Source organism: Oryzias latipes, chromosome 2 (genome assembly GCF_002234675.1).
Source record: "Oryzias latipes chromosome 2, ASM223467v1".
Taxonomy (NCBI): Eukaryota; Metazoa; Chordata; class Actinopteri; order Beloniformes; family Adrianichthyidae; genus Oryzias; species Oryzias latipes.
Window position 1 is genome coordinate 1,383,681 of NC_019860.2, and position 25,633 is coordinate 1,409,313.

The following is a 25,633-nucleotide window of genomic DNA, read 5'->3' on the forward strand; positions in this document are numbered from 1 at the left end:
ACTTCCCAACAGAGATAAAAACTAAACTGAAATACGTTATTTTGTATTAAAGATATAAATCTTCTTTCCCTGTTCCAGAGTCAGAACCAGGATTCAACACCTGACTGTGTTTTCCCCTGACCCACACATAGATCTATCTAATCCAGAAATGTTCTGCCTGATCAATGATTCCCTTAATCCTTGATTGGTCCATCCCAAACTCACATCTGTTCATCAAACGTAGATCAAAGAAGAAAGTGCTGATCTAGAAAATAATCTGTTTTTCTCCAGATCCTGGAACAGCTGAACATCTGAATCCAACTGATCTATGGGGTCAAATTAGGATCAGCTTAAAGTGAATAAAAAAAACCCAGAAAATTAGAAAACAGTTATGAACTTAAAGGTACACATTGTAAACTTGAAAGAAACATCGAAAATTGGAAAAAATAATTGTAATTTTAAAACTAGCATAAAAAGAAAATTGACACATAAACCTGTTATCAAAAAATGTTTTGTATTTTCAACCTTTTTTTCTCAATTCTCAGTTTTTAGGTTCAATTAAATTTTCACTGCCAAACGGATCCTATTTTTGCATGATGGGCGGGTTTTGAGCTAATTGGCTACCGGGAGACATATTTCCATGATTCCCAAAGAGGTTCTGGTAATGTGAGGCCTTTTCTGCTCTGGAACGATGTCTGTTCATGTGCACCCCCACCACACGCACGCACGCACGCACGCACGCACTCTGATGTTCCAAACTTTGGGAGAGCATCATCACTTAAGTGTGAAAATGTTCATGTTTGTCTGAGAAAAGAGTAGAAAGTGTGTAGTGAGGAGTCTCCTCTGTCACTAGATGGGAAATCACGTCCTGGTAGCCAATGAGCTCAAAGCCCCGCCCCCATGTAAAAATAGTATCAGCTCAGCAGCGAAAACTTGAAAATAGAATAGAAACCACAAACTGAAAAATCAAAGAGCTAGAAACTGGAAAAAAAGTTGAAAATATGCCACTGCGTGGCGGCGGGGGTGGGGGGGGGGTAACGAGATGATTGTGAGTATGTGTGAGTGCATGGGTAGGACGGACCTGGGGGCTGGCTCGCTGGGACCCTCTGGGGCTTTCCCTCCCCATCACAGAGAGGGGAGGGCACTGAGAGGGCTGGGGAGGGGGGCTCAGATATTATGGCGGGGGGGGGGTGGGGGGGGGGTTGTAGTGTGTAGGGTTATAGGGTTATGGGGGGTGGCTGTGGGTGCGTGGCGATCCCTGGGTTGCTTGGGTCGCGTGCCTGGGCTGGCTTGCGGGGACGGGGCGCCGGTCAGGTGGTGGCCGGCTCATGGGTTCCGGGGGCCCTGCCTTCGTCCCTGGCCTTTGTCTCGGTGTCCGGCGCCCGGTGGCCCCCATGGCTGCCGCCTGGTATGGCTAAGCGCTCCTGTCTTGTGGCCTGGGGGCCGGACACTGGGTTCGCTTGTGCCTCTGGGCATTGGGGGGCCCCTGTAGGGGGGCCCTCTCTGTGCCTGGCTGGTGGGGTGGGCGGTCCCCTCCTCCCCCCCTCCCGGGCTGCCTGGGTCCGGGTGCTGGGGGGGCTTCTGGCCTGGGGGGCTCTCCTCCCCTCTCCTGGTCTGGCTGGTCTGGCTGGGTAGGATCTGGTTCCCCTTATGAACACACGGTTCACTCCGGCAGCGTGCATGTATCTCCACCCCCACGTGCACGTGCACACTGCCACACTAATCCCTGTCTGCTTCATCCCCCTTCCTAACCCACAGTGTATTGATGGACAGATATTTTCCACTCATCTTCGTGTCAGAATTTCACCTTTGATGTTATATTTGTCTTTCTGCAGATCTGGTATAATTGTTACAGCTTAATATAATAACTTATTCAAATCAGTACTTGTATCCCCCACTTTCTCACTTCTCTTCCCTTTACTCCCTTCCACCCCTTCTCTCACATTATTCTTTAAACTTTACAATTTCTTTTTTTAATTTTACAATTTTATTTTAACATTTTCCATAATTCCTTCAAGTTAATGATGAGATAATCTTTATTTGAACCTATAGTGACGTTTCAGATCCAAGTTAGAAGAAGAGGACGTGCAGTTCTCCATCAGTCCACCGGGGGAGCTGGAGCACAATAACTGTCCACTTGATGCTGAGAGAGACAGTGGAGCTGATTTCAGATCAGTTCATGCTGATTCCTCCATCACTCTGGTCTCCACCTTCCAAGAACACCATCCAGTCACAACATCTCTGCAGACCAGCTGCTGCTGCTGCTCCAGGAGGAACATCAGACTCACCTTTACCTCCACCTGCAGAGAGAAAGTGTAGAGCCAGAGATGAAGGAGTGTCTCCTGATCCTGGTCTGTCAGTCAGTGATGCAGCACAGCAGCAGAAAGAGCAGCAGGAGCTTCAGTCCTGTTCAGAGCAGCAGCTTCCTGTCATCTTCACCTGTTGGAGCTTCTGCTGCTCTGATTGGCTGACTGTTGTCCTGAAGCCTGTCATCATTCTCCTCAGAGCTTCACTGAGAAGCTGCAGCTTCACAGGAAACTCTGCATCTTTGCTCTCAGACTAACTTTAGGACCAAACATCTGGAAGCAGCTGGACTGACTCCAACCCTCTACTGACCTCAGAGTCTGCAGTTTGGAGTTTGGACTCTTCACCAGATCCTGGAGCTGCTGAACATCTGAAGGATAAAGGTTGTTGAACATCAGGTCCAGTTCTGTCAGGTGGGACGGGTTGGACTTCAGAGCTGAGACCAGAGCAGCACAGCTGGTCTTTGACAAACTGCAGTTAAACAACCTGAATCCAGAAGAAAGAGTTGAGTTTAAAGACAAAGTTCCTGTTTTTCATCCTTCACTTCTTCTAAAGAGTTCAGAGCTGAAGAAGATCAGAAAGTTTAGAAAAAGTCCAAAGATGTGAAGCAACAGCAGCAGATCAGAAGAGTCCAGCAGAAGCAGAGAAGAAGAACATTCAGGAACATTCAGGACAACATGCAGCTGCTTCAGGAAAGAAGTCCAGATGTGTGAAAGTCAAACATCAGCCTGTGGCTGCATCCAAACCAACTGATGTTTCTGCAGCAACAGCAGAAAAAGTCCACTTCCTCTTTCTGCTCAGCTCTTCTCCAAACAGCACTGAATCATGGGAGAATTTCAGTCAGAGCAGCATCCAGCTGCAGCATGACTCTGTCACTGTCTGCTCACAAACATCAGCCGCTGGACTGTCAGCTGCATCTGCTGAAACACAGCAGCAGGACTTAGAGTGCATGTGAGCATGCACGGCTGCTTCTTCTGCACGCGCTTTAAAGGAGTTTCTTGGACCAAAGCAAAGACACAAAGAAGAGCTGATGGCTGCAAGCAGAACTTTGTGGAGCACAAATGTCAGCAGACAGCTTTGAAACAAGCAGCTGCAGGAAGAAAAGAAGAAGTTCTTCTGCAGATCTTTGAAGAGAACAAGCAGCTGCAGGAAGAAAAGAAGATCTTCTGCAGATCTTTGAGGAGAACAAGCAGCTGCAGGAAGATACTGCTGCAGATCAGAATCTGGACATTTCTCCTCATTGTGGGTCAACACAACTTTGTCATCACATTGATCTGAACACAACTGAAACATTTAGTCTGACCTCAGAGTCTGCAGTCTGTAGTCTGGACTCTCCAGAAAACCACACAGATGAAGAACTCCTGAATCCTGCAGGTTCTGGTTCCAGCTCAGGTCCAGTTCTGTCAGATTAGACGGGTTTTTCTTCAGAGCTGAGACCAGAGCTTTACAGCTGATGTCTGACAAACTGCAGTTCTCCAACCTGCAACCAGACAGAAAAGTGTGTTCAGGAGCAGTGATGCAGCTGGAGGTCCAGAAACATTGTCCATTCAGTCAGGTGGGACCTGCCCTGATGACAGACTGATAGAGGATATTTTCAGGTGAAATTTTGGGCTGAAAAATAAGAAAATTCAGATTGAATTGAATTGAATTGGTAACACTTTATATTAACGTCTTCATCTTGAATCCAATATTGTAATGTGCACTTTCAAATGACATCATCAAATTGTAAAGGGAATTGTTAATTCAGAATTGAAGATCATTTTGAATTATGGGTATAAAAAAAAGTCCATAGGAACATCTTTATCACATTTAATGAATCCTACACAAATCAAGTGAACAAAGAAAGTTTAAACCCTCTGCAGATATTTTACAGAGGACAAGATTCAAGAAAACAAATTAAAAGATTCATGAAAACCTTTAAAAGAGATATTAAAGAATTTTCCAACAAAGATAAACTAGACAGAACTCTGTTAAGAATCTTTAGCACAGAAAAAGGACAGGTGCAAAAAGAGCACCTGTCCTTTTTGCCTCTTATTAAAAAGCAGCACTTCTTTTTTATTTCAAGTTTTTATTTGTATAAATTTCTGGTAGAAATACAAGAAAAAGGCCCCCCTCCCAGTATTACGTTGTACCCATTTTCTTGCAATACGGGGTTCTAAACTGTTGCTTCTGTCTTTGCAGCTCTACTTAGACTCAGAGCCGCCAGAGACAGAGAGACAGCAGGGACGGTGAGAGAAACTGCTCCACCATGGAGAACTGAAGAGATGTAACAGTGAAGCTCTTGTCTAAGATTAAGATAAGATTAAGAGTTTATTGCCATTTGTACATTTAAAACAAGTACATTGTAATTTTTCTACTGCAGCATTCAAGTCAGGGTGAATTACAGAGGACATCAAAGTAACAAAAACTAAAAAGGCTCATAAATAACCTGCTCAGTGGCCTTGTGGTAGAGTGTCAGCCCTGTGACTGGAAGGTCGTGAGTTCAAATCCAGGTCGAGTCACATCAAAGACTCGAAACACAGGACCCTGCTTGACACTCAGCATTAAGGGGTTGGATTGGGGGGGGTTTAAACTACCAAATGGTTCCTGAGTGCGGCTGTGTCTGCAGCTCACCGCTCCCCCAAATAGATACATAATGGGATTTTGACTTTAAATAAGATGAGGAACAAAATTTAATTTTTTATAAAAAATGAAGTATAACAATATTGCAGTGTCCTAACCGTTTCATAATTGCACTTTTTATCATTTTTGTAACATAATTGTTCGATTCACTGTTCAATGCACTTAGTGTCCCAGCTAGTTAGCTGTGGAGGAAAGTCCTGACATGACTGATACTGCACAGCTGGACATGCAAATTTTACATAAATTGTGCACACCTGATATATGTGAATACCTCTCTGAAAAAAGAAATCAGTAAGAGTGAGTGCAGTCAGCAGCAGCATACAGTAAGGTGGGAATGGGAGGGTCAGTCATCGTTCTCTAGTCATGTCAGCAGTCAGTTATTGATCTGAACACAACTGACCTCAAAGTCTGCAGTCTGCAGTCTGGACTCTCCAGAAAACCACACAAATGAAGAAATCCTAAATCCTGCAGGTTCTGGTTCCAGCTCAGGTCCAGTTTTGTCAGATTAGACGGGTTTTTCTTCAGAGCTGAGACCAGAGCTTTACAGCTGATCTCTGACAAACTGCAGTTCTCCAACCTGCAATCAGACAGAAAAGTATCTCGAATTTGTGTTTGTTGGTATTGCCTGCTCAGCAGTTGTTTTTGGTTATTTCGAGTATTAAAGATTTTGGGTGACTTGGAACTTCCTGCCTCATCTTCTCTGCATTTGGGGTACTTCTTCAGCCCCCCCTTAGTGACAAAATCAGAGAAAAACAGAAAGAACTTCTTGTAGAGAATCGACATTCAACCCTTGTGCTATCCTAGGCCCTTAAACATTGGGAGTTGGGTCATTTAGACCCACTAGACAGTGCGCTGAACCTTTTTTCTTCAATGATTTGTGATCTTAGGGGATCTTAGGGGGGCCGTGGTGCAGCGGTAGGGCGGTCGACCCATGATCGTAAGATTGCAGGTTGGATTCCCGCTTTGCACGCCCATGAGTCGAAGTGTCCTTGGGCAAGACACTGAACCCCCCCCTTGCCTCTGGTGGTAGGCGGGCGCCTGTGTTTGGCACCGGAGCGGCCACCAGTGTGTGAATGTGTGTGTGTGACTGGGTGAATGGGTCTGTGACTGTAAAGCGCTTTGGGCCTTGTAGGTCGAAAAACACTATGTAAGTATACGGAAAAAGCCATCTTCACTGGTGTCCATGGATTACATGAAATCTTTCCACCTTTATCCAGCTTTGTCATGGTAGGGAGAACACGTCAATATAAGGGTGGGGTCATCTAAGATAGCACAAGGGTTAAATGAAACTGACCTGAGAGTCTCCAGTTTACAGTCTGGACTCTCCAGTCCAGCTGACAGTAGCTTCACTCCTGAATCCTGCAGGTTGTTGTTACTCAGGTCCAGATGTCTGAGTCTGGAGGACTGAGAGCTGAGAACTGAGGACAGAGCTGCACAGCTTCTCTCTGACAGATTACACCATCTCATTCTAAAGAAAACAAAGACAGACAGCAGTTATTGAATCTTTCATGTTTCCACTCAGATTCATTTGTTGACTGAAGGTGATTTTCCTGAGAGTTCTTACAGAGCTTTGTTGGAGGCTTTGATCACTGGCAGCAGCCTCAGTAGAGCCTCCTCTGAACCAGAGTATTTATTCAGATCAAACTCTTCCAGATCTTCTTCTGATGACAGTAAGATGAAGACCAGAGCAGACCACTGAGCAGGAGACAGTTTCTTTGTGGAGAGACGTCCTGACCTCAGGACCTGTTGGATCTCCTCCACTAGAGAACCATCATTCAGTTCATTCAGACAGTGGAACAGGTTGATGCTTTTCTCTGCAGGCAGATCCTCACTGATCTTCTCCTTGAGGAACTGGACTGTTTCCTGATTGGTCTGTGAGCTACTTCCTGTCTGAGTCAGCAGACCTCGTAGGAGACTCTGATTGGTCTGCAGTGAAAGACCCAGGAGGAAGCGGAGGAACAAGTCCAGGTGTCCGTTTGGACTCTGTAAGGCCTTCTTCACAGCACTCTGGTACAACTGGACTGGACTTCCCTGTTCAGGCTGAGAGATCTGTGATTGTTCTTCCTCCATGAGGTTGAGTTTGGAGGTGATGAAGGTCAGGTGGACATGAAGAGCAGCCAGAAACTCCTGAACACTCAGATGGATGAAGCAGAAGACCTTGTCCTGGTACAGGCCTCTCTCCTCTCTAAAGACCTGTGTGAACACTCCTGAGTACACTGAGGCTGCTCTGATATCGATGCCACACTCTGTCAGGTCGGATTCATAGAAGATCAGGTTTCCTTTCTGCAGCTGCTCAAAAGCCAGTTTTCCCAGAGACTCCATCATCTTCCTGCTCTCTGGACTCCAGTGAGGATCTGTCTCATATCCTCCATCATACTTGACCTTCTTGACTTTGGCCTGAACCACCAGGAAGTGGATGTACATCTCAGTCAGGCTCTTGGGCAGCTCTCCTCTTCCTCTGCTCTTCATCAGATCCTCCAGAACTGTAGCAGTGATCCAGCAGAAGACTGGGATGTGGCACATGATGTGGAGGCTTCTGGATCTCTGGATGTGGGAGATGATCCTGCTGGCCTGCTCTTCATCTCTGAACCTCTTCCTGAAGTACTCCTCCTTCTGTGGATCATTGAACCCTCTGACCTCTGTCACCATGTCAACACACTTAGCAGGGATCTGATTGGCTGCTGCAGGTCGTGTGGTTATCCAGAGGCGAGCAGAGGGAAGCAGGTTCCCCCTGATGAGGTTTGTCAGCAGATCAGCCACTGAGGTGGACTTTCTAGGGTCCTTTAGGATCCGAGTCTTGTGGAAATCCAGAGGAAGTCGACTCTCATCCAGACCATCAAAGATGAAGAGGACCTGGAAGTCTTCAAAGCTGCAGATTCCTGCTTGTTTGGTTTCAGGGAAGAAGTGATGAACAAGTTCCACCAAGCTGAACTTCTCCTCTTTCAGCACATTCAGCTCTCTGAAAGTGAATGGAAATGTGAAGTGGAGGTTCTGGTGGGCTTTGCCTTCAGCCCAGTCCAGAGTGAACTTCTGTGTTAAGACTGTTTTCCCGATGCCAGCCACTCCCTTAGTCATCACGGTTCTGATTGGTTCTGGTCTTCCAGCTGGGAGTTGGAAGAGCTCTTCTTGTCTGATGCTTGTTTCTGCTCTGTCTGCTTTCCTGGATGCTGCTTCAATCTGTCTGACCTCATGTTCTTCATTCAGCTCTCCTCTTCCTCCCTCTGTGATGAAGAGCTCTGTGTAGATCTCATTCAGAAGGGTTGGGTTTCCTGCTTTAGCCATCCCCTCAAACACACACTGGAACTTCTTCTGCAGACCAGATTGGACTTCACGTCGACAAACTGGAGCAGCAGATCCTGAATGAAGACAACAAACAGTAAATCAACTCTCTGCAGCCCTGTATGACGAGGGTTTGAATCCCTGTGGTTCCATGTGTTCAGACATCAGTAAATCTTCATTTCTCAGCAGCTGAAACCTTCAGAGAAATCCTCTTACTGCTCTGCAGTCCATCAGCCAGCTCCTCCTGCTTCATTCTCCTCAGGAAGTTCACTGTGATCTTCATCAGTGACTCTCTGCTGCTCCTCTGCTCTTCATCTCCATCCTCCAGCTCTTCCTCATCCTCCCTGTGACTCAGAAGCTTTTGGATCTTCTTCAGCTCCTTCTTGACAAAAGTGACAATGTTGTCCTCCAGCAGCTGCAACAGAATTCCAGATGAATGAGCCAATCAGAGTGAAGTCATGGAGCCAAACATCAGCTCCATGTTTGACACACTGACAGTCCACTGGTGTCCAAAGTGCAGCATGGAGACGACTGTGGACAGAATGATGGGAAAGTAGTTGTTGTTCATGTACAGACCAGAAAGATGGAGTCCAGCTGTGTTTGATGCTGCTGGACAGACGGACCACTGGGAGTCTCTGAGCCCTGCTGGTCCAGTCTGTGGAGAATCAGCAACAATCAGATCCATTCTGTCTGTACTGGTGGGTTTAACCCAAAATAACTAGTGTCATGTCACAGCTAGAATGTTCTACAAACAAGTCAGTTTCCATTCACTCCAATGTAAAATGGTCCAATTGAAAAACCCATATAAGAATATTTACATTATTTTTTCCTGTGTGGTTACATTTCTTATTCATAAAGCTACTTTGGGAATTTTTAAATAAATCTTATCAGTTTTTATTTTATATAATCTAAATAAATAAGGAAATTCCAAATTGTCATTTGATTCTCATTTCACAGTTCAGATGTAGAACAGCAAACCAAAGGATCATATCAACATGTTCTGTGTCAGTGTCTATGGAGTCACTGAAGTGTCTATGTCTATACCAGGGGTCCCCAAAATTTTTAAAGAGAGGGCCACGTGTCTTTTCCATTCTCTGATGGGGGCCAGGGTCAGTTTAAAACCTAAAAAGTGTGACAGTCGCAGGGGGTGCCTAAATGTAAACTGAAAGCCACACATAACCAAATATTAATAAACCAATCTGATATTAAATAATCCTCTCTGGGTTCTTCACCAAAAGAAAAATCATAATAATCAGCAAATATATAATAAGACTATTTATGAAATCAGTAAAAAAAACATATTGTCATGGCTACAGAACAACTAAGACACAGATGCTGAAACCCGGAATAAGACACAGATGAGAATTGGCATGATGAGTAAGTGGATTTAATAATCAGGTAAGTTAGCGAGCAGGCAGGTTCTGTGAGGTCAACAATGCGTGAGACAGAGTCCTGTGGATTCGTCTGCGGAGTTCGGAGACGGCAGCGCTGGTGGAGGTCCGTGGGATAGACGGAACGGGTGGAGCAGACAGGATGCGGTTTCCAGACCAAGGCTGATTCAGGCGACCACTCGTGGCTGTGGATTCATTGAACAGGTGAGTACAAAGTATTAGGCGCAGGGTTGAAACAAGATAGCAAACTAGAACGACACTTGAAGACCAAATATGCACCATCAGGGCCAATGGACTGGCGATAAATACTGGTCCTGGAGCTCCTTAAAAAGGCAGGCGGTGAGATGAGGTGAGTGGGTACAGCTGGGCTGAATCAGGAACCAAGCGGAGAGGGGAGGAGACTGGCAGAGGCACCATAACACATATAACCCCTCTCAACGACCGCCTCCAGGCGGTCAAGGGCGGTGATCTGGGTGGGCCCGGTAGAAATCCTCAATGAGCGAGGGGTGCAAAATGAGCGAGCGAGGGGTCCAAAATGAGCGAGCGGGAGATCCAGGAGCGCTCCTCCGGCCCGTAACCCACCCAGTCGACCAGGAACTGGATTCCGCGACCCCGACGACGGACATCCAGGATCGGACTGACCCTGTAGGCCGGAGCGACGTCAATGATACGGGTGGGTGGTGGGGAAGCGGACACACCTTCAGGGCTTTGGGAAGATGGAGATGGACGCAGGTAGGATTAATGAGTTTGTCTATGACATAAAGTCCGATGAACCATTGAGCTAGTTTTTTGGAGGATGCTTGAATGGGGATGTTGCGTGTAGAGAGCCAAACCCTTTGACCTGGTTGGTAATTGGGTCCCACCACCCTGCGATGATTGGCGATGCAGCAGTTGCTCTCCTTGGTGAGCAGCCTTCATCTGAGTCCATATGCGTTGGCAACGCTGGATTTGATGTAGGACGGAAGGCACTGCCAAGTCCGGTTCCTGTGAGGGAAACAGAGGTAGTGAGTACCCTAGGGCAGCCTCAAAAGGAGAGATCCTGGTAGGAGAGGAGGGATGTATTATGGGCATACTCAATCCAAACAAGGAATTGGGACCAGTCCTGTTGATTCTGTGCCACCAGACAGCGGAGAGCTGCCTCCTGTTCCCCTTCCAGACGTGGGAGATGAACTGGGGGCCACGGTCAGAGACGATGTCCATAGGAATGTTCTTTAGTTCTCCATGCCTCTGTTTGGTGCAGTGCGATTCATGTTCTGTCCCCCTTTCCCTCTCCCCTCCTGGGGAGAGGGAAAGGTTGGCTTTCCCTCTCCCCAGCCCATCGAGACGACTGTTGTTGTAAGAGGGAAAGTGGAAGCAAACTGCTTCCAGTTCCCAGTTGGCTCATCCGTGCTCCTGTACCGGACCGTGTACCTCGTCTCTGGCTCGCCTCTACTACTGCTCCTACACCTGGCTGTGGATCCTGTTACCGGGTTCACTCTGCGCCCCCGACCGTCCCCCCAACTCCGGCTGGGTGAAGCTCGTCTGCTGGACTTTAAATATGTAGTTGTAGTTAGGTAGTTAAGATAATTCTTCTCTATGAGTTCTGGTAAATCGCCTGTCCGTCCTGGGGAGGATCCCTCCTTCATGTGGGCACCCCTGAGGTTTCTTCGTTTTTTCCGGAATCCGTTTTTTTTTGGAGTTTTTCCTTACCGCCAAGGGGGGTGTAAGGGCAAGGATGCCAGTTTTATTTAGTCAGTTTGTTTCAATTTAGTAAACTGGAGACTCTCAGGTCAGTTTCCTATTTAACTCTATGTATTCATTATCCTTTTGATTTTATGTTTAACCTTTTAATTACCGATACGAAGCCCATCGAGACGACTGTTGTTGTAAATTTGAGCTATACAAATAAAATTGAATTGAAATTGAATAGGAATGCCGTGGTGATGGAAAACATGGTTGACCATAATATCGGCGGTTTGAGTGACGGTGGGCAATTGAGGAAACGGAATGAAATGGGCCATTTTAGAAAAACGGTAGATTACCGTGATGACGGTGTTACATTTGGATGGGGGTAACCCGGTGACGAAGTCCATAGCCAGATGGGACCAGGGTCGATTCGGCATGGGGAGAGGATGGAATAACCGAGCAGGGGCCGAGGATGACGTCTTGGATCGGGCACAGGGGGTGCACGCCGAGATGTATTCACGTACATCCTTATCCATCGACAGCCAGTAGAACCTCTTGCGGAGGAGATTAAGGGTCCAGTGCACCCCACCATGACATGCCATACAAGAAGTATGACCCCACGCAATAACTTCTGGACGGAGAGAAGTCGGCACGAACAGCGTGCCCCCCCTAGGTACGGGAGAATGGTTAGTGTCCTCATTCTGGGCTTGGAGTACCTTGGCCTCGATGTCCCAGGTGACGCTTCCGATGATGCAGGAGGAAGGTATGATAGATGAGGGGGTGTGTTCTGACGGGCTGTAATTCCGAGAAAGGGCGTCGGGTTTGATGTTGCGGGAGCCAGGTCTGTAGGTGATGGTGAAATGAAAACGGTCAAAAAAGAGACACCAACGAGCTTGCGTGGAGTTTAGTCTCTTGGGAGGCCAGGTTCTTATGATCCGTCCATACGATGAACGGCTGCTCTCCTCCCTCCAACCAGTGATGCCGTCCCTCCAAAGCCAGCTTGATAGGTAAGAGTTCCCGGTTAACGACGTCGTAATTCTGTTCAGAGGGGGACAGTTTACGGGGAAAAATGCACAGGGTTTCAACTTGCCACAGCTGTCTTCTTTTTGGAAGAGAACTGCTCCTACCCCTAAGTCAGAGGGGTCCACCTCGACTATGAATTGATGTGAGGGGTCAGACTGGATGAGGATAGGAGCAGATACATAAAGACCTTTTATTTGTCAAAGGCTTGCTGTGCTTCCATGGACCAGACAAAAGGGTGCTTGATGTAGAATCCGAAAATCACTGACGTGATCGTTAACCGGTCGGTTACGTTGTTTGATAGTGAGTAACCGCCGGGTAGCTTCTTCCTGCTTGCGGGGTTGGTCGAAGATAAATCGGAACTCGCTGAGGAAACGTTCATACATGATATGACTGATGGGGTTGGCGGAAAGGTAAGTTTGGGCCCACTGAAGAGCTTTATTTCTTAGAGAATTTATGAGTAGTGTGATCTTACTGCGATCCGACTGGTAATAGCGGGGGGCTTGTTGTCAAATCAGCTGGCATTGTAGTAAAATTCCTTGACAGGCTTCAACATCCCCGGAAAATGGTTCCGGTTGCAGCCGGATGTTTTCATGAGTAGTAGATGGCCCGGAAGCGGAAGGAGTTGGGGATTACTGTGGTATGAGCTGTAGCGGCAGAAACATGAGAAAATTGTCCAGTTAATTCTTGTAAGGTCTGAGTCATACCATCCAGTCGGTGAAAAAGATCCTGTTGGACAGCTGCCATCTGTGAAAGGGTGTCCGCCTGGCGTCTGAGCATTATGCCTTGCTGGGAAACGGCTGATCGGAGTCCTTCCGGGTCAGCTGGGTCGGGATTATGGCTAGTCCGTTCTGTCATGGCTACAGAACAACTAAGTCCCAGATGTTGAAACCCGGAATAAGACACAGATGAGAATTGGCGTGATGAGTACGTGGATTTAAATAATCAGGTAAGTTAGGGAGCAGGCAGATTCTGTGAGGTCCAAAATGCGTGAGACAGAGTCTTGTGGATTCGTCTGCGGAGTTCGGAGACGGCAGCGCTGGTGGAGGTCCGTGGGATGGACGGAATGGTAGAGACTCATTGTGTGACCGGGTGGAGCAGACAGGATGCGGTTTCCAGACCAAGGCTGATTCAGGCAACCACTCGTGGCTGTGGATTCCTGGAACAGGTGAGTACAAAGTATTAGGCGCAGGGTTGAAACAAGATAGCAAACTAGAACGACACTTGAAGACCAAATATGCACCATCAGGGCCAATGGACTGGCGATGAATACTGGTCCTGGAGCTCCTTAAAAAGGCAGGCGGTGAGATGAGGTGAGTGGGTACAGCTGGGCTGAATCAGGAACCAAGCGGAGAGGGGAGGGGTAGGAGACTGGCAGAGGCACCATAACACATATAACCCTCTCTGGGTTCTTTACATAAAAAGTCAGGAAATATATAGTATTTTAGATTTTATAAAATCAATAATGACCAAATAAATCTCTGTGGTTGTTCACAGAAATGAAGCTTCTGTTTGTCCATGCACAAACTTAGGTACATGTTGTTAGAACAGAATCTCTTAAAAGAATCATATGAGCAGTCTCTTAAGGTTTTTGTGTCCTTTCTTTAAAATCCAATTTTGGAGGTTCCAGGAGGCTAGCCTAGTAGACACCCCTGTTTGTTCTCCTTGATCAAAGATCTCATTACACAGATGATGCTCCAGGTGAGCCTGATCAGAGAGATCCAGAACTGAACCAGACCTCAAGTCCTTCATCTGAAAACTGTTGATCATCTGAACTAGAATCCAGCCTCCAAAAACTCTGACAAACACTCACTGTTCCACTCCTGGACGGATGTCTTTAAAGTCAGGAACATGACCCTTTGATCTGTCACTCCTTCTGGACATCCTGCTGGATCCAGGTCCAGATCCAGGTCCAGGTTGGTTCCTGTGTAGAATGAAGGTTGCTGGTGTGAGTCCTGAGCTCTGACATGGAGAAGATCATGGACAGTTGGAGATGTACATCTCACCTCTGAGCTTTGCTCTGGTTGTCATGGTTACCATCTCTGCTTTTAGAGGGAGGGCCTCCCTCCTGATCCATGCTGCTGGATTCACTGGATCCACATCAGCTCACACACATCTTCCACCTTTACCTGCAGAGGAAACCCTCCTCATCATCATTATCATCATCATCATCATCTGCACATCAGTATTAAGTTTCTGCTTTGGAGCTTCATTTTCAGTCCTCAACATCTTCATCAAACCTTTGTTTGCTGCAGCAAAAAAGTCTTTTTGCTTTCAGTCAGCCAATGCAGCCATTTTAAAATTGGTGTAATGTGTTCCCGCCCCCTGATCCTCGTCAGAACTCGTGCCGAAGAGTTCTGTAGAAATTGTAAACTCTTTGGGTAAACCAGAAATCAGGGCATTACAATAATCTAAACGACTGAAGATAAAAGCAAACATCAGCACCTCTGTGCTGGCAAGAGAGAGGAATGGGTGGACTCTGGCATAAGGTGATAAAATCTTTACACATTTTTAATGTGTGGAATAAAATTTACTCAGTCAAAAAGTAGGCCCAGGTTTCTCACACATGGAGAAAGTTTGAAGTTCTTAAGATGTGGTAAAATAATCTCTCTCTTGTCTTCAGAACCGATAATTACAATTTTAGGTTTGTCCTAGTTGAGCTGTAGGAAGTTTTCTGCCATCCAAAAAGAAAAATCACAACCAGTTAAAATGGGATGATAAAGCTGAAGTTCAGATGATTGATCCTCCTTTCAACTCCTCCAAATCCTTTAATCACTTCATGATCCAGAAATCCAAACTAATGTTGGATCAATCTGATCTGATCTCAGCCAGGATTCTTTAGATTCCAACAAAGAGGCTCCCAGCTGATCCTAACATTCAAGAACTTCTTCTGAAAGCCTGTGAAATGCAAACATCCACATTCTTTCCATCCCAGCTGTTCATCAACTCACCCCTCTGACACAAATGCAGCTGTTCTTTCTTTGACTTCTTCCTCTGGATCTTTGGAACCGCTTTGTGTCCTGAAGTCCAACCGGCTCCAGTTTCAAACCGGTTCTGAATGCAGCCAGGAAGCAGATTCCTGTGGACTTTGGACAGAAGGACATGGTCTGAACATGAAGCAGATCATAAAGTTGGTTTATCAGTTTTGTGGTCAACAGATGATTGGTTGATGTGTAATCATTGACTGGATTTATGATTTGATTGTTTTCTGTAAAACATCAACAGATTTGGAGTTTTTTCTCTTTCTGTTTCTTCCTCTGCTTTAGTCAAAGCTGCAAGATTTCTGCTCAGCTTTTCCTCAAACAGGATTCAATTCAATTTTCAATTCAACTTTATTTATACAGCCCAAAACCACAACAACAGTTGTTTCAATGGGCTTTGGACCAGTAGTTGTGAATTAAGTATACAATCATAAATAAACATGAGTACAAAGAATTCAATAGGAAAATTCTAAACTGTCAGGGTTTTGTTTGTGAAAAAGCAATATTTTTATCTGTTTTTCTGATGAAGGTCTGACAGACAAAACCTCTAGGAAGTTGGATTTGTAGATTTTTGGTTTGGACTCTTTGGTCCAAAGTCTGTTTCCATGGCAACAGCAGGACGTCAGGTGATCCCACACTCCTCTGTTGGAGCAGATCAGAGCCTCACAGAGCTGCTCTTCAGTGGATCACTGATCTGATTGCAGCTGAGAAAAGATCTTTCATGGTCCTCAGCATTTAGAAAGCTCTGCTTTAACAACCAGAATGCAGACGGGTGGGGGGTGTTCTCAAGGAGGTTCTGACCGGGAACTTCAAATGTTTTTTCTCTGCAGCTTCTACTTTTAGCCTGAAGCTCTGCAGCTCATTGACAACAGCAAACATGTTGGAATCACTTCGACTTGATGAAACTTTCCAGTCAAAGGAATCATCTGGATCTTTCTTCACATCCACAAACTCTTCTCTCTGTTTGCTCAAAGGCGGTTTTCAACCTTCAGCGTCACAGCAGATCAAACTCAGCTGTAGGAGACTGAAAAGCAGAAGATCCTCACATCAACTCTGCAGATCTTCTACCTGAAGGAAAGGGTTGTCATGGTGACCTGCAGACTTTACACTCAGAGCTTCCTGAGGGTTTGGAGGTGTTATCATGGTACGGGCCACAGAGCTCCATGTTCAGAGCTGCTGATTAGATCAAGTCAAATCAAATCAAGCTTTATTTATAAAGCACTTTTGCAACACAGGTCACTCAAAGTGTCACTCAAACAAATCATGTTCACAGAGTCCACTACCACAGGACCCCCCCCCCCCGATCTGATCTAAAGAGCCAGACCAGGGGGATCCCACTGCAGAGACCCCGTCCACTGAGAAGGGTCATCACTGATGTGGAGGATCCCTCTGAGGAAAACACTGGAGTTACAAATAAAATGGAAAAGGATTAAGTTAAAATAAATTAAAAAAACAACAAACAAATAAGTACATGAATAAACCATAACACAAAATGGTAAGTTTGAATGAAAAATGTAATAAATAAGTAAAAAACAAATAAATGTACATACATAAACATATCAAACTGAGCACATAAATAATTAAAATATCAAATAAATTTCCTAAATTTCAACAAAAAGCTAAATTAAAAAGGTTTTAAGCCTTCCTTTGAAAACATGATCAGTCTCTGCAGCCCTGAGGAAACTGAATCTGCAGCTGAATGGAAGCAAACAGCAGCTCTGCATGGACTCTCCCACCAGTCTGGAAGTCATGAAAAAGCTTTGGAGCAGCTTGGAGTCTGGAGGTCAGCAGGAAAACATGTCATTGTGTGAAGAAAAGAAGAGCTTCTTCATTTCCTGGTAGCACCATGGTCCTCATGTTCTTGTCTTCTTGTTAGTGGAAGGAAGGGAAGACCGTCTGACCCAGACAGGATCTGCAGGGAAACCCAACAGAACTCCTTCTATGAAGCTGATTTGATTTCTATAGTTTTCTTTTATTTGGAACATCATTTTCTACAGATTCATCAATGGAGTTTATCTTTATTCTTTCACTAACAATGAAACTGTGAAGAAACTGGATTTTCTAGAAAGGACTGTATTACATTTTAGGTTCGTAACCCCGTCAGTTTCTTACACACAGAAATGAATGAATAATGACTCAGAGACAGTTACTTATCTTTTGTGGAGGTTTTACTTCGCACAAACACGAAGGGGACAGACATATGAACATGGTACATTCAAAGTCCGAACCAACGAGCTCAGGGATGGGCTTTGGTATAAAAACCCTTCATTTGCATATTCAGAAGATCGTCCGATGGACCTCGTGTGAAAATCACGCCCACAGGTTACTGCTGGAGGGAACCTCCAAGGCTAAAGTGAAGATAAGTCTGAGGCCTGCTCAGCAGAAAACATGCACAGAAAAGAGGGAGTATGGGAAGAAACTGTTAGAACAATAGTTTGGCTGTGCTTTCTTCAAATGTAATATAATTTTGAGATGACAATACATGCTCAGTGAATGCAGTTTAAACCATTAGTGTAATAAAAGTTAAGGGCAGTTTCTAACTATTCTTCACATACCCCCCTGTTTGTCATATCAAAATTATATATGTAAAGTCAGCAGAACTCCTGTCATCATCAACCAGATACCATTTGTCATGGTTACCATCTCTGCTTTTAGAGGGAGGGCCTCCCTCCTGATCCATGCTGCTGGATTCACTGGATCCACATCAGCTCACACACATCTTCCACCTTTACCTGCAGAGGAAACCCTCCTCATCATCATTATCATCATCATCATCATCTGCACATCAGTATTAAGTTTCTGCTTTGGAGCTTCATTTTCAGTCCTCAACATCTTCATCAAACCTTTGTTTGCTGCAGCAAAAAAGTCTTTTTGCTTTCAGTCAGCCAATGCAGCCATTTTAAAATTGGTGTAATGTGTTCCCGCCCCCTGATCCTCGTCAGAACTCGTGCCGAAGAGTTCTGTAGAAATTGTAAACTCTTTGGGTAAACCAGAAATCAGGGCATTACAATAATCTAAACGACTGAAGATAAAAGCAAACATCAGCACCTCTGTGCTGGCAAGAGAGAGGAATGGGTGGACTCTGGCATAAGGTGATAAAATCTTTACACATTTTTAATGTGTGGAATAAAATTTACTCAGTCAAAAAGTAGGCCCAGGTTTCTCACACATGGAGAAAGTTTGAAGTTCTTAAGATGTGGTAAAATAATCTCTCTCTTGTCTTCAGAACCGATAATTACAATTTTAGGTTTGTCCTAGTTGAGCTGTAGGAAGTTTTCTGCCATCCAAAAAGAAAAATCACAACCAGTTAAAATGGGATGATAAAGCTGAAGTTCAGATGATTGATCCTCCTTTCAACTCCTCCAAATCCTTTAATCACTTCATGATCCAGAAATCCAAACTAATGTTGGATCAATCTGATCTGATCTCAGCCAGGATTCTTTAGATTCCAACAAAGAGGCTCCCAGCTGATCCTAACATTCAAGAACTTCTTCTGAAAGCCTGTGAAATGCAAACATCCACATTCTTTCCATCCCAGCTGTTCATCAACTCACCCCTCTGACACAAATGCAGCTGTTCTTTCTTTGACTTCTTCCTCTGGATCTTTGGAACCGCTTTGTGTCCTGAAGTCCAACCGGCTCCAGTTTCAAACCGGTTCTGAATGCAGCCAGGAAGCAGATTCCTGTGGACTTTGGACAGAAGGACATGGTCTGAACATGAAGCAGATCATAAAGTTGGTTTATCAGTTTTGTGGTCAACAGATGATTGGTTGATGTGTAATCATTGACTGGATTTATGATTTGATTGTTTTCTGTAAAACATCAACAGATTTGGAGTTTTTTCTCTTTCTGTTTCTTCCTCTGCTTTAGTCAAAGCTGCAAGATTTCTGCTCAGCTTTTCCTCAAACAGGATTCAATTCAATTTTCAATTCAACTTTATTTATACAGCCCAAAACCACAACAACAGTTGTTTCAATGGGCTTTGGACCAGTAGTTGTGAATTAAGTATACAATCATAAATAAACATGAGTACAAAGAATTCAATAGGAAAATTCTAAACTGTCAGGGTTTTGTTTGTGAAAAAGCAATATTTTTATCTGTTTTTCTGATGAAGGTCTGACAGACAAAACCTCTAGGAAGTTGGATTTGTAGATTTTTGGTTTGGACTCTTTGGTCCAAAGTCTGTTTCCATGGCAACAGCAGGACGTCAGGTGATCCCACACTCCTCTGTTGGAGCAGATCAGAGCCTCACAGAGCTGCTCTTCAGTGGATCACTGATCTGATTGCAGCTGAGAAAAGATCTTTCATGGTCCTCAGCATTTAGAAAGCTCTGCTTTAACAACCAGAATGCAGACGGGTGGGGGGTGTTCTCAAGGAGGTTCTGACCGGGAACTTCAAATGTTTTTTCTCTGCAGCTTCTACTTTTAGCCTGAAGCTCTGCAGCTCATTGACAACAGCAAACATGTTGGAATCACTTCGACTTGATGAAACTTTCCAGTCAAAGGAATCATCTGGATCTTTCTTCACATCCACAAACTCTTCTCTCTGTTTGCTCAAAGGCGGTTTTCAACCTTCAGCGTCACAGCAGATCAAACTCAGCTGTAGGAGACTGAAAAGCAGAAGATCCTCACATCAACTCTGCAGATCTTCTACCTGAAGGAAAGGGTTGTCATGGTGACCTGCAGACTTTACACTCAGAGCTTCCTGAGGGTTTGGAGGTGTTATCATGGTACGGGCCACAGAGCTCCATGTTCAGAGCTGCTGATTAGATCAAGTCAAATCAAATCAAGCTTTATTTATAAAGCACTTTTGCAACACAGGTCACTCAAAGTGTCACTCAAACAAATCATGTTCACAGAGTCCACTACCACAGGACCCCCCCCCCCCGATCTGATCTAAAGAGCCAGACCAGGGGGATCCCACTGCAGAGACCCCGTCCACTGAGAAGGGTCATCACTGATGTGGAGGATCCCTCTGAGGAAAACACTGGAGTTACAAATAAAATGGAAAAGGATTAAGTTAAAATAAATTAAAAAAACAACAAACAAATAAGTACATGAATAAACCATAACACAAAATGGTAAGTTTGAATGAAAAATGTAATAAATAAGTAAAAAACAAATAAATGTACATACATAAACATATCAAACTGAGCACATAAATAATTAAAATATCAAATAAATTTCCTAAATTTCAACAAAAAGCTAAATTAAAAAGGTTTTAAGCCTTCCTTTGAAAACATGATCAGTCTCTGCAGCCCTGAGGAAACTGAATCTGCAGCTGAATGGAAGCAAACAGCAGCTCTGCATGGACTCTCCCACCAGTCTGGAAGTCATGAAAAAGCTTTGGAGCAGCTTGGAGTCTGGAGGTCAGCAGGAAAACATGTCATTGTGTGAAGAAAAGAAGAGCTTCTTCATTTCCTGGTAGCACCATGGTCCTCATGTTCTTGTCTTCTTGTTAGTGGAAGGAAGGGAAGACCGTCTGACCCAGACAGGATCTGCAGGGAAACCCAACAGAACTCCTTCTATGAAGCTGATTTGATTTCTATAGTTTTCTTTTATTTGGAACATCATTTTCTACAGATTCATCAATGGAGTTTATCTTTATTCTTTCACTAACAATGAAACTGTGAAGAAACTGGATTTTCTAGAAAGGACTGTATTACATTTTAGGTTCGTAACCCCGTCAGTTTCTTACACACAGAAATGAATGAATAATGACTCAGAGACAGTTACTTATCTTTTGTGGAGGTTTTACTTCGCACAAACACGAAGGGGACAGACATATGAACATGGTACATTCAAAGTCCGAACCAACGAGCTCAGGGATGGGCTTTGGTATAAAAACCCTGCATTTGCATATTCAGAAGATCGTCCGATGGACCTCGTGTGAAAATCACGCCCACAGGTTACTGCTGGAGAGAACCTCCAAGGCTAAAGTGAAGATAACTCTGAGGCCTGCTCAGCAGAAAACATGCACAGAAAAGAGGGAGTATGGGAAGAAACTGTTAGAACAATAGTTTGGCTGTGCTTTCTTCAAATGTAATATAATTTTGAGATGACAATACATGCTCAGTGAATGCAGTTTAAACCATTAGTGTAATAAAAGTAAAAGGCAGTTTCTAACTATTCTTCACAGAAACCTTCATCTTCTGCCTTTCCAGTCATACTAATAAACCTATTATAGATGTATCCAAACTTCTCTATTGAATCTTCCTCTTTGATAAATATTTCACATTTATTTCCATGTTTTGGTCATGAACTAAATCTTATTGTTTTTGGAATTATTCTCTTTAAAGGCAGTTTTTCAGTTTTTTTCTTTGACGTTTTGTTTCTTCATTTGTTGTTTTATTTGTGAATTTTAGCGTCTTCTTGGTACATTAGAACAGTGTTTCTCACTGCAGCACACTAGTGAGCCTTAAGAGACGGTCATCTGCACAGTGGGAAATTATTTTCACTGATCTAAAAACATTTACCATCAACAGATCAGCAGCTCTGTGTTCAGCAAAAAATGTCAGAACCAGGTCTTGAGGACCAACAAAAGATGACAGACCCAAGGAGGACGAGATCTTCAGTTTATTTAAAGGGGACCAGAGCAGGCAGGATGCTAGGCAGAACTTTGACACCAGGGGGCGTGGAGACGGACTTGTGGGAGGCCTGGAGTGAGAGGAGAAAACTATGAAGGTAGTAATGTTCCAAAATGGACGAGTTTGTAGATTTGATTTGAGAACTTTTAATATAGAATGTGAAAACTTGTGCATCAAAAATCTGCATGTGTGTAAAAATCTTCTGCTGTGAACTGACAAATTTCCATTTGCATGTGTTCATTTAGAGTTACAACTTCAAATCTGTGATTACAACTGCTCAAATGTGCTTCTGCGTGTGCTACAAGTGCGCTACAACTGTGCTCTGAATTCTTCAATAACTCTTCTGATAAACGTTCAAATGTGACAGAGTCTCTCAATCAATTTTATTAACACAGATAGGTAGTACAAGGGTTAAACGATCTGCTGGTGCTTTGTTTACACGATCAGCTGTTGTCACCTGTTAACAACTAAAGGTTTATGTTATTAGTCTCTGTTTTTTATCCCGCTTTACAGGAAACAAGTGTTTTACCGGACTGACTGTAGGTGTTCATTTCTAACCAAGTAAAGACATGTCAGAAATTTGAAGGTGACAAACAGAAGACTATGACCATGTCACACATCTATCTGGTTTATCAAATCTCCTTCCATGTTGTGTATAGATATGAGTGTGTGCATCTGGAAATGTTGTGTGACTATGAATGTTAAAGAGGTGCATCAACACTTTTTATTCTTATTTTTATAGTTTTCACTCCTGGTTCATCCGTGTTAGCTTGTCAATAAGACAGTCAGATGAGTTTTTATGTTTAATTACAACTTAAGTTACGACTTGACCTCCTAAATATTCATTAGACCTTTGAGGATCCATGAATGTAGAAGAGAAATGAACGGAACAGAAGTCACAACCAGACTTTGTTTCTGAAAATCATATTTCAAGATTTACTGTAGTTCAGATATAAAAAATATACAAAAACATCTGGTTACAAATCAGTGATGATGAAACAAATTCTTGAAGAGAAAACATTGTTGGAATCTGGAATTTGACCTGGACTGAAAAATTCTAAATATGTAAAAAGCAGAATTTTTGTCATATTGAAGCAGAGACTTCAGACACTGAACACCCAAACCCTTTTTTCTCCAAACTGAAAAACTACATTAAAAATACAAATGGATTTAAAAAAACAGCAGCAAAATTATAAAAATAACTTATGTTCAGAGCAAAACTCTCCATTATTGCTTCCTTAGGTTGTTCCAGAACATTAAAGAAACTATTCCGTCTTGTAGGACTCTGCAGTCTGGAGGTATCAGTTATTAAGACGGCTCAGAGGTGGAGACGGTTCCATCAGGAGAACCTGAGAAGTCTTCAGGTAGCTCAGTCACAGCTGAACCAGAACAAAATTCTTGCTGGTTTAAAGGTCCTCACCAAATTCATGAAAGGCCTCTTCAGGTTGATCTGTGTTCGGATCCTCGAGTTTGATGTCCGTTCCAGTTCCTTTCAGAAGAAGACACGGTTAACCCTTGTGCTATCCTACGGGGTCAAGATGACCATTGACATGTTATTCCTACCAGGACAAAGGTGGATAAAGGTGGAAAGGTTTCATGTAATCCATGGACACCAGTGAAGATCACAAATCATTGAAGAAAAAAGGTTCAGTGCACTGTCTAGTGCAGGGGTGTCAAACTCATTTTAACCGAGGGCCAAATCAGTATAGTTGTTGTCCTCAAAGGGCCAGATATAACTTCTACATGTAACTAAATGTAATGAAAAATAAATGTAACTACTCCTTAATGTTAAATTTGTTTATTTATTATAACTTTTTGAAGTGACAATTCCAGTTGCATTGAAACATCCGTTTGCTTGTTACTCTAGCATAAATCCTTTTACATTTGATTCTGTCAGGTTAGGTTAAATGGATAGTGTTTAAGTCCTAATGTTTAGTTGCCCAGCCCGATATTTCAAGTCCAATTCCCTCTAGATATGAAGAAATACACAACACTTTTTATTTTGAAGAAATTAAAAACTTTTATGCTCTCGCGGGTAGAGCTGTGACGTGTCGGATTTTTGTTATCACCGCGGTGATGAACCACCAGGGGGCACTGTGTCGCGGTTATCCGCAGCCCCCCCCCAAAAAAAATCCCCCCGGCCGCATCAGAAATAAATACAATTTCAACGTAGTATTTTTTGTTAACAAATAGCAGTAACAACTAACTACTACCTTTCTAACTAACGAACTAACTATGTAGGTGTTGTAGATTGACTGTGTGTGTGTGAGCACGCTACGTCGTGTGTAGGACTGGGAGGAGGGAGTGCGCACACGTGTGTTGGGGGTGCGTGTTGATTCATCTGCAGTGGACCGCTCTCCAGCTGCACGCGAGTTTCCCCTGTGCTCTCTGGTTCAGACATCTTCTCAGAATATTATTTATTGCCCAGTAATAAACAGCTGAAAGCGCGCGCCCGTGTGTAAAGGGAGCCGCGTGCCACGTGCAGCGGAGGCGCTGAGAGCGCGCCGAGGAGAGACAGTGACAGGCGCGGTGGGAGAGAACAGTCTGAAAGAAGGAAGGAAAGTCTGAACACAGGACTAGCAGAAACAGTAAATTATCAGCAAAGATGAATGTGTTTAATGTGTTTATTATAGTTCCAATCACGCACCATATGCTGAACTTTCAACAAAAAAAAAAAGTGCAGTGATGCGGTGATGAGGTCACCTCGGGGGCCACATAAAACGACATGGCGGGCCACATTTGGCCCGCGGGCCTTGAGTTTGACATATGTGGTGTAGTGGGTCTAAATGACCCACCTCCCAATGTTAAAGTGCCTAGGATAGCACAAGGGTTAAATGAAAGCACAGAACTGTTAATTTTTCAGGATTATTAACGTCAGACTTAATTACATACGATTCCTGATCAATCTCGGTTCTTGTGTGTTAAAGAAGCACTAAAAGGAGCAAAGTGATCACATTTGTGGTTAAAACTGTGAAACTGTTCTTCATCATCTTCTTTCCTGGTCAGCGGCTTCGTAACCGTGTTTGATCCAAAGCAAACTAAATTTATTCTGCAGAGCAGTTGAATCAAATCCATCAGACGCCTATTGTGTGGAACGTCTGTCAGTCAGCATCAGCAAGCAATGGTAATATCAATACTGAGACATTAACATCACCAAGTGGGGGCCCTTGGGCAAGGCCCTCAACGCTACTGCCTTCCTGTGAATGTGCATGAATGACCCCAGTGAAGGTCATGGCCATGGTGATGGCCGTAGGCGCGTACTGGCAGCCACGCCTCTGTCAGTCTGCGCCAGGGCAGCAGTGGCTACAACAGTAGCTTACTGTCACCAAGTATTAATGAGGAGTGAAGGAATAATGGACGCGCTCCGAGAGTTATGTATATTATGAAATCCTAACACATTTTTAATGTGTGGAATAAAATTCAGCTCAGAGTCAAAAAAGTACGCCCAGGTTTCTCACACATGGAGAATGATTGAAGTTCCCGAGTTTGAGTAAATTCATCTGTCTCTCTGGACTTTTGAAAATCTAAACTGATACTCCTGTTGGTCCAGAAGTCTACCGCCCTCTTTGTCCCAGAGGAACTCTGGCTTCCCACCAATGGGAGGGCAGAATTCCTCAGTGACAGCCTGGGCTGTGACAGATGGCTCCCCTCCTGTAGAAGTCTTCCAGAAATCCAGATCACTGACTCACAACCAGGAAGAGTCCACCTGGATGGAGGCGGGGCAGCACAGGTGGGCGGGGCAGCACAGGTGGAGCAGCTGAAGTGGAAAAGTCAGATTCAGCCTGTGAGCCTTCCTGGAATCAAACC

At 44.2% G+C, this 25,633-nt stretch overlaps 1 protein-coding gene and 1 long non-coding RNA gene across 2 annotated transcripts; both read right to left on the minus strand.

Annotated features, from left to right (window-relative positions):
* Positions 1–3,155: 3,155 nt before the first annotated feature.
* On the minus strand, positions 3,156–15,352 carry LOC105355334 (NACHT, LRR and PYD domains-containing protein 12-like). The gene is made up of 10 exons (XM_023949638.1): positions 15,212–15,352; positions 14,267–14,389; positions 14,074–14,184; positions 8,761–8,839; positions 8,401–8,599; positions 6,470–8,261; positions 6,200–6,373; positions 5,306–5,482; positions 3,721–3,763; positions 3,156–3,203 (listed from the first exon to the last, which is right to left on the minus strand). Exons 2-10 carry the CDS (start codon positions 14,335–14,337, stop codon positions 3,156–3,158), a joined length of 2,694 nt encoding a protein of 897 aa, XP_023805406.1. The 5' UTR covers positions 14,338–14,389; positions 15,212–15,352.
* A 2,210-nt stretch (positions 15,353–17,562) lies between these two features.
* LOC111948455 lies at positions 17,563–19,066 on the minus strand. The gene is made up of 3 exons (XR_002874474.1): positions 18,796–19,066; positions 17,882–17,973; positions 17,563–17,613 (listed from the first exon to the last, which is right to left on the minus strand). It is a non-coding gene; the product is annotated as an uncharacterized LOC111948455 (long non-coding RNA).
* Between the last annotated feature and the right edge of the window lie 6,567 nt (positions 19,067–25,633).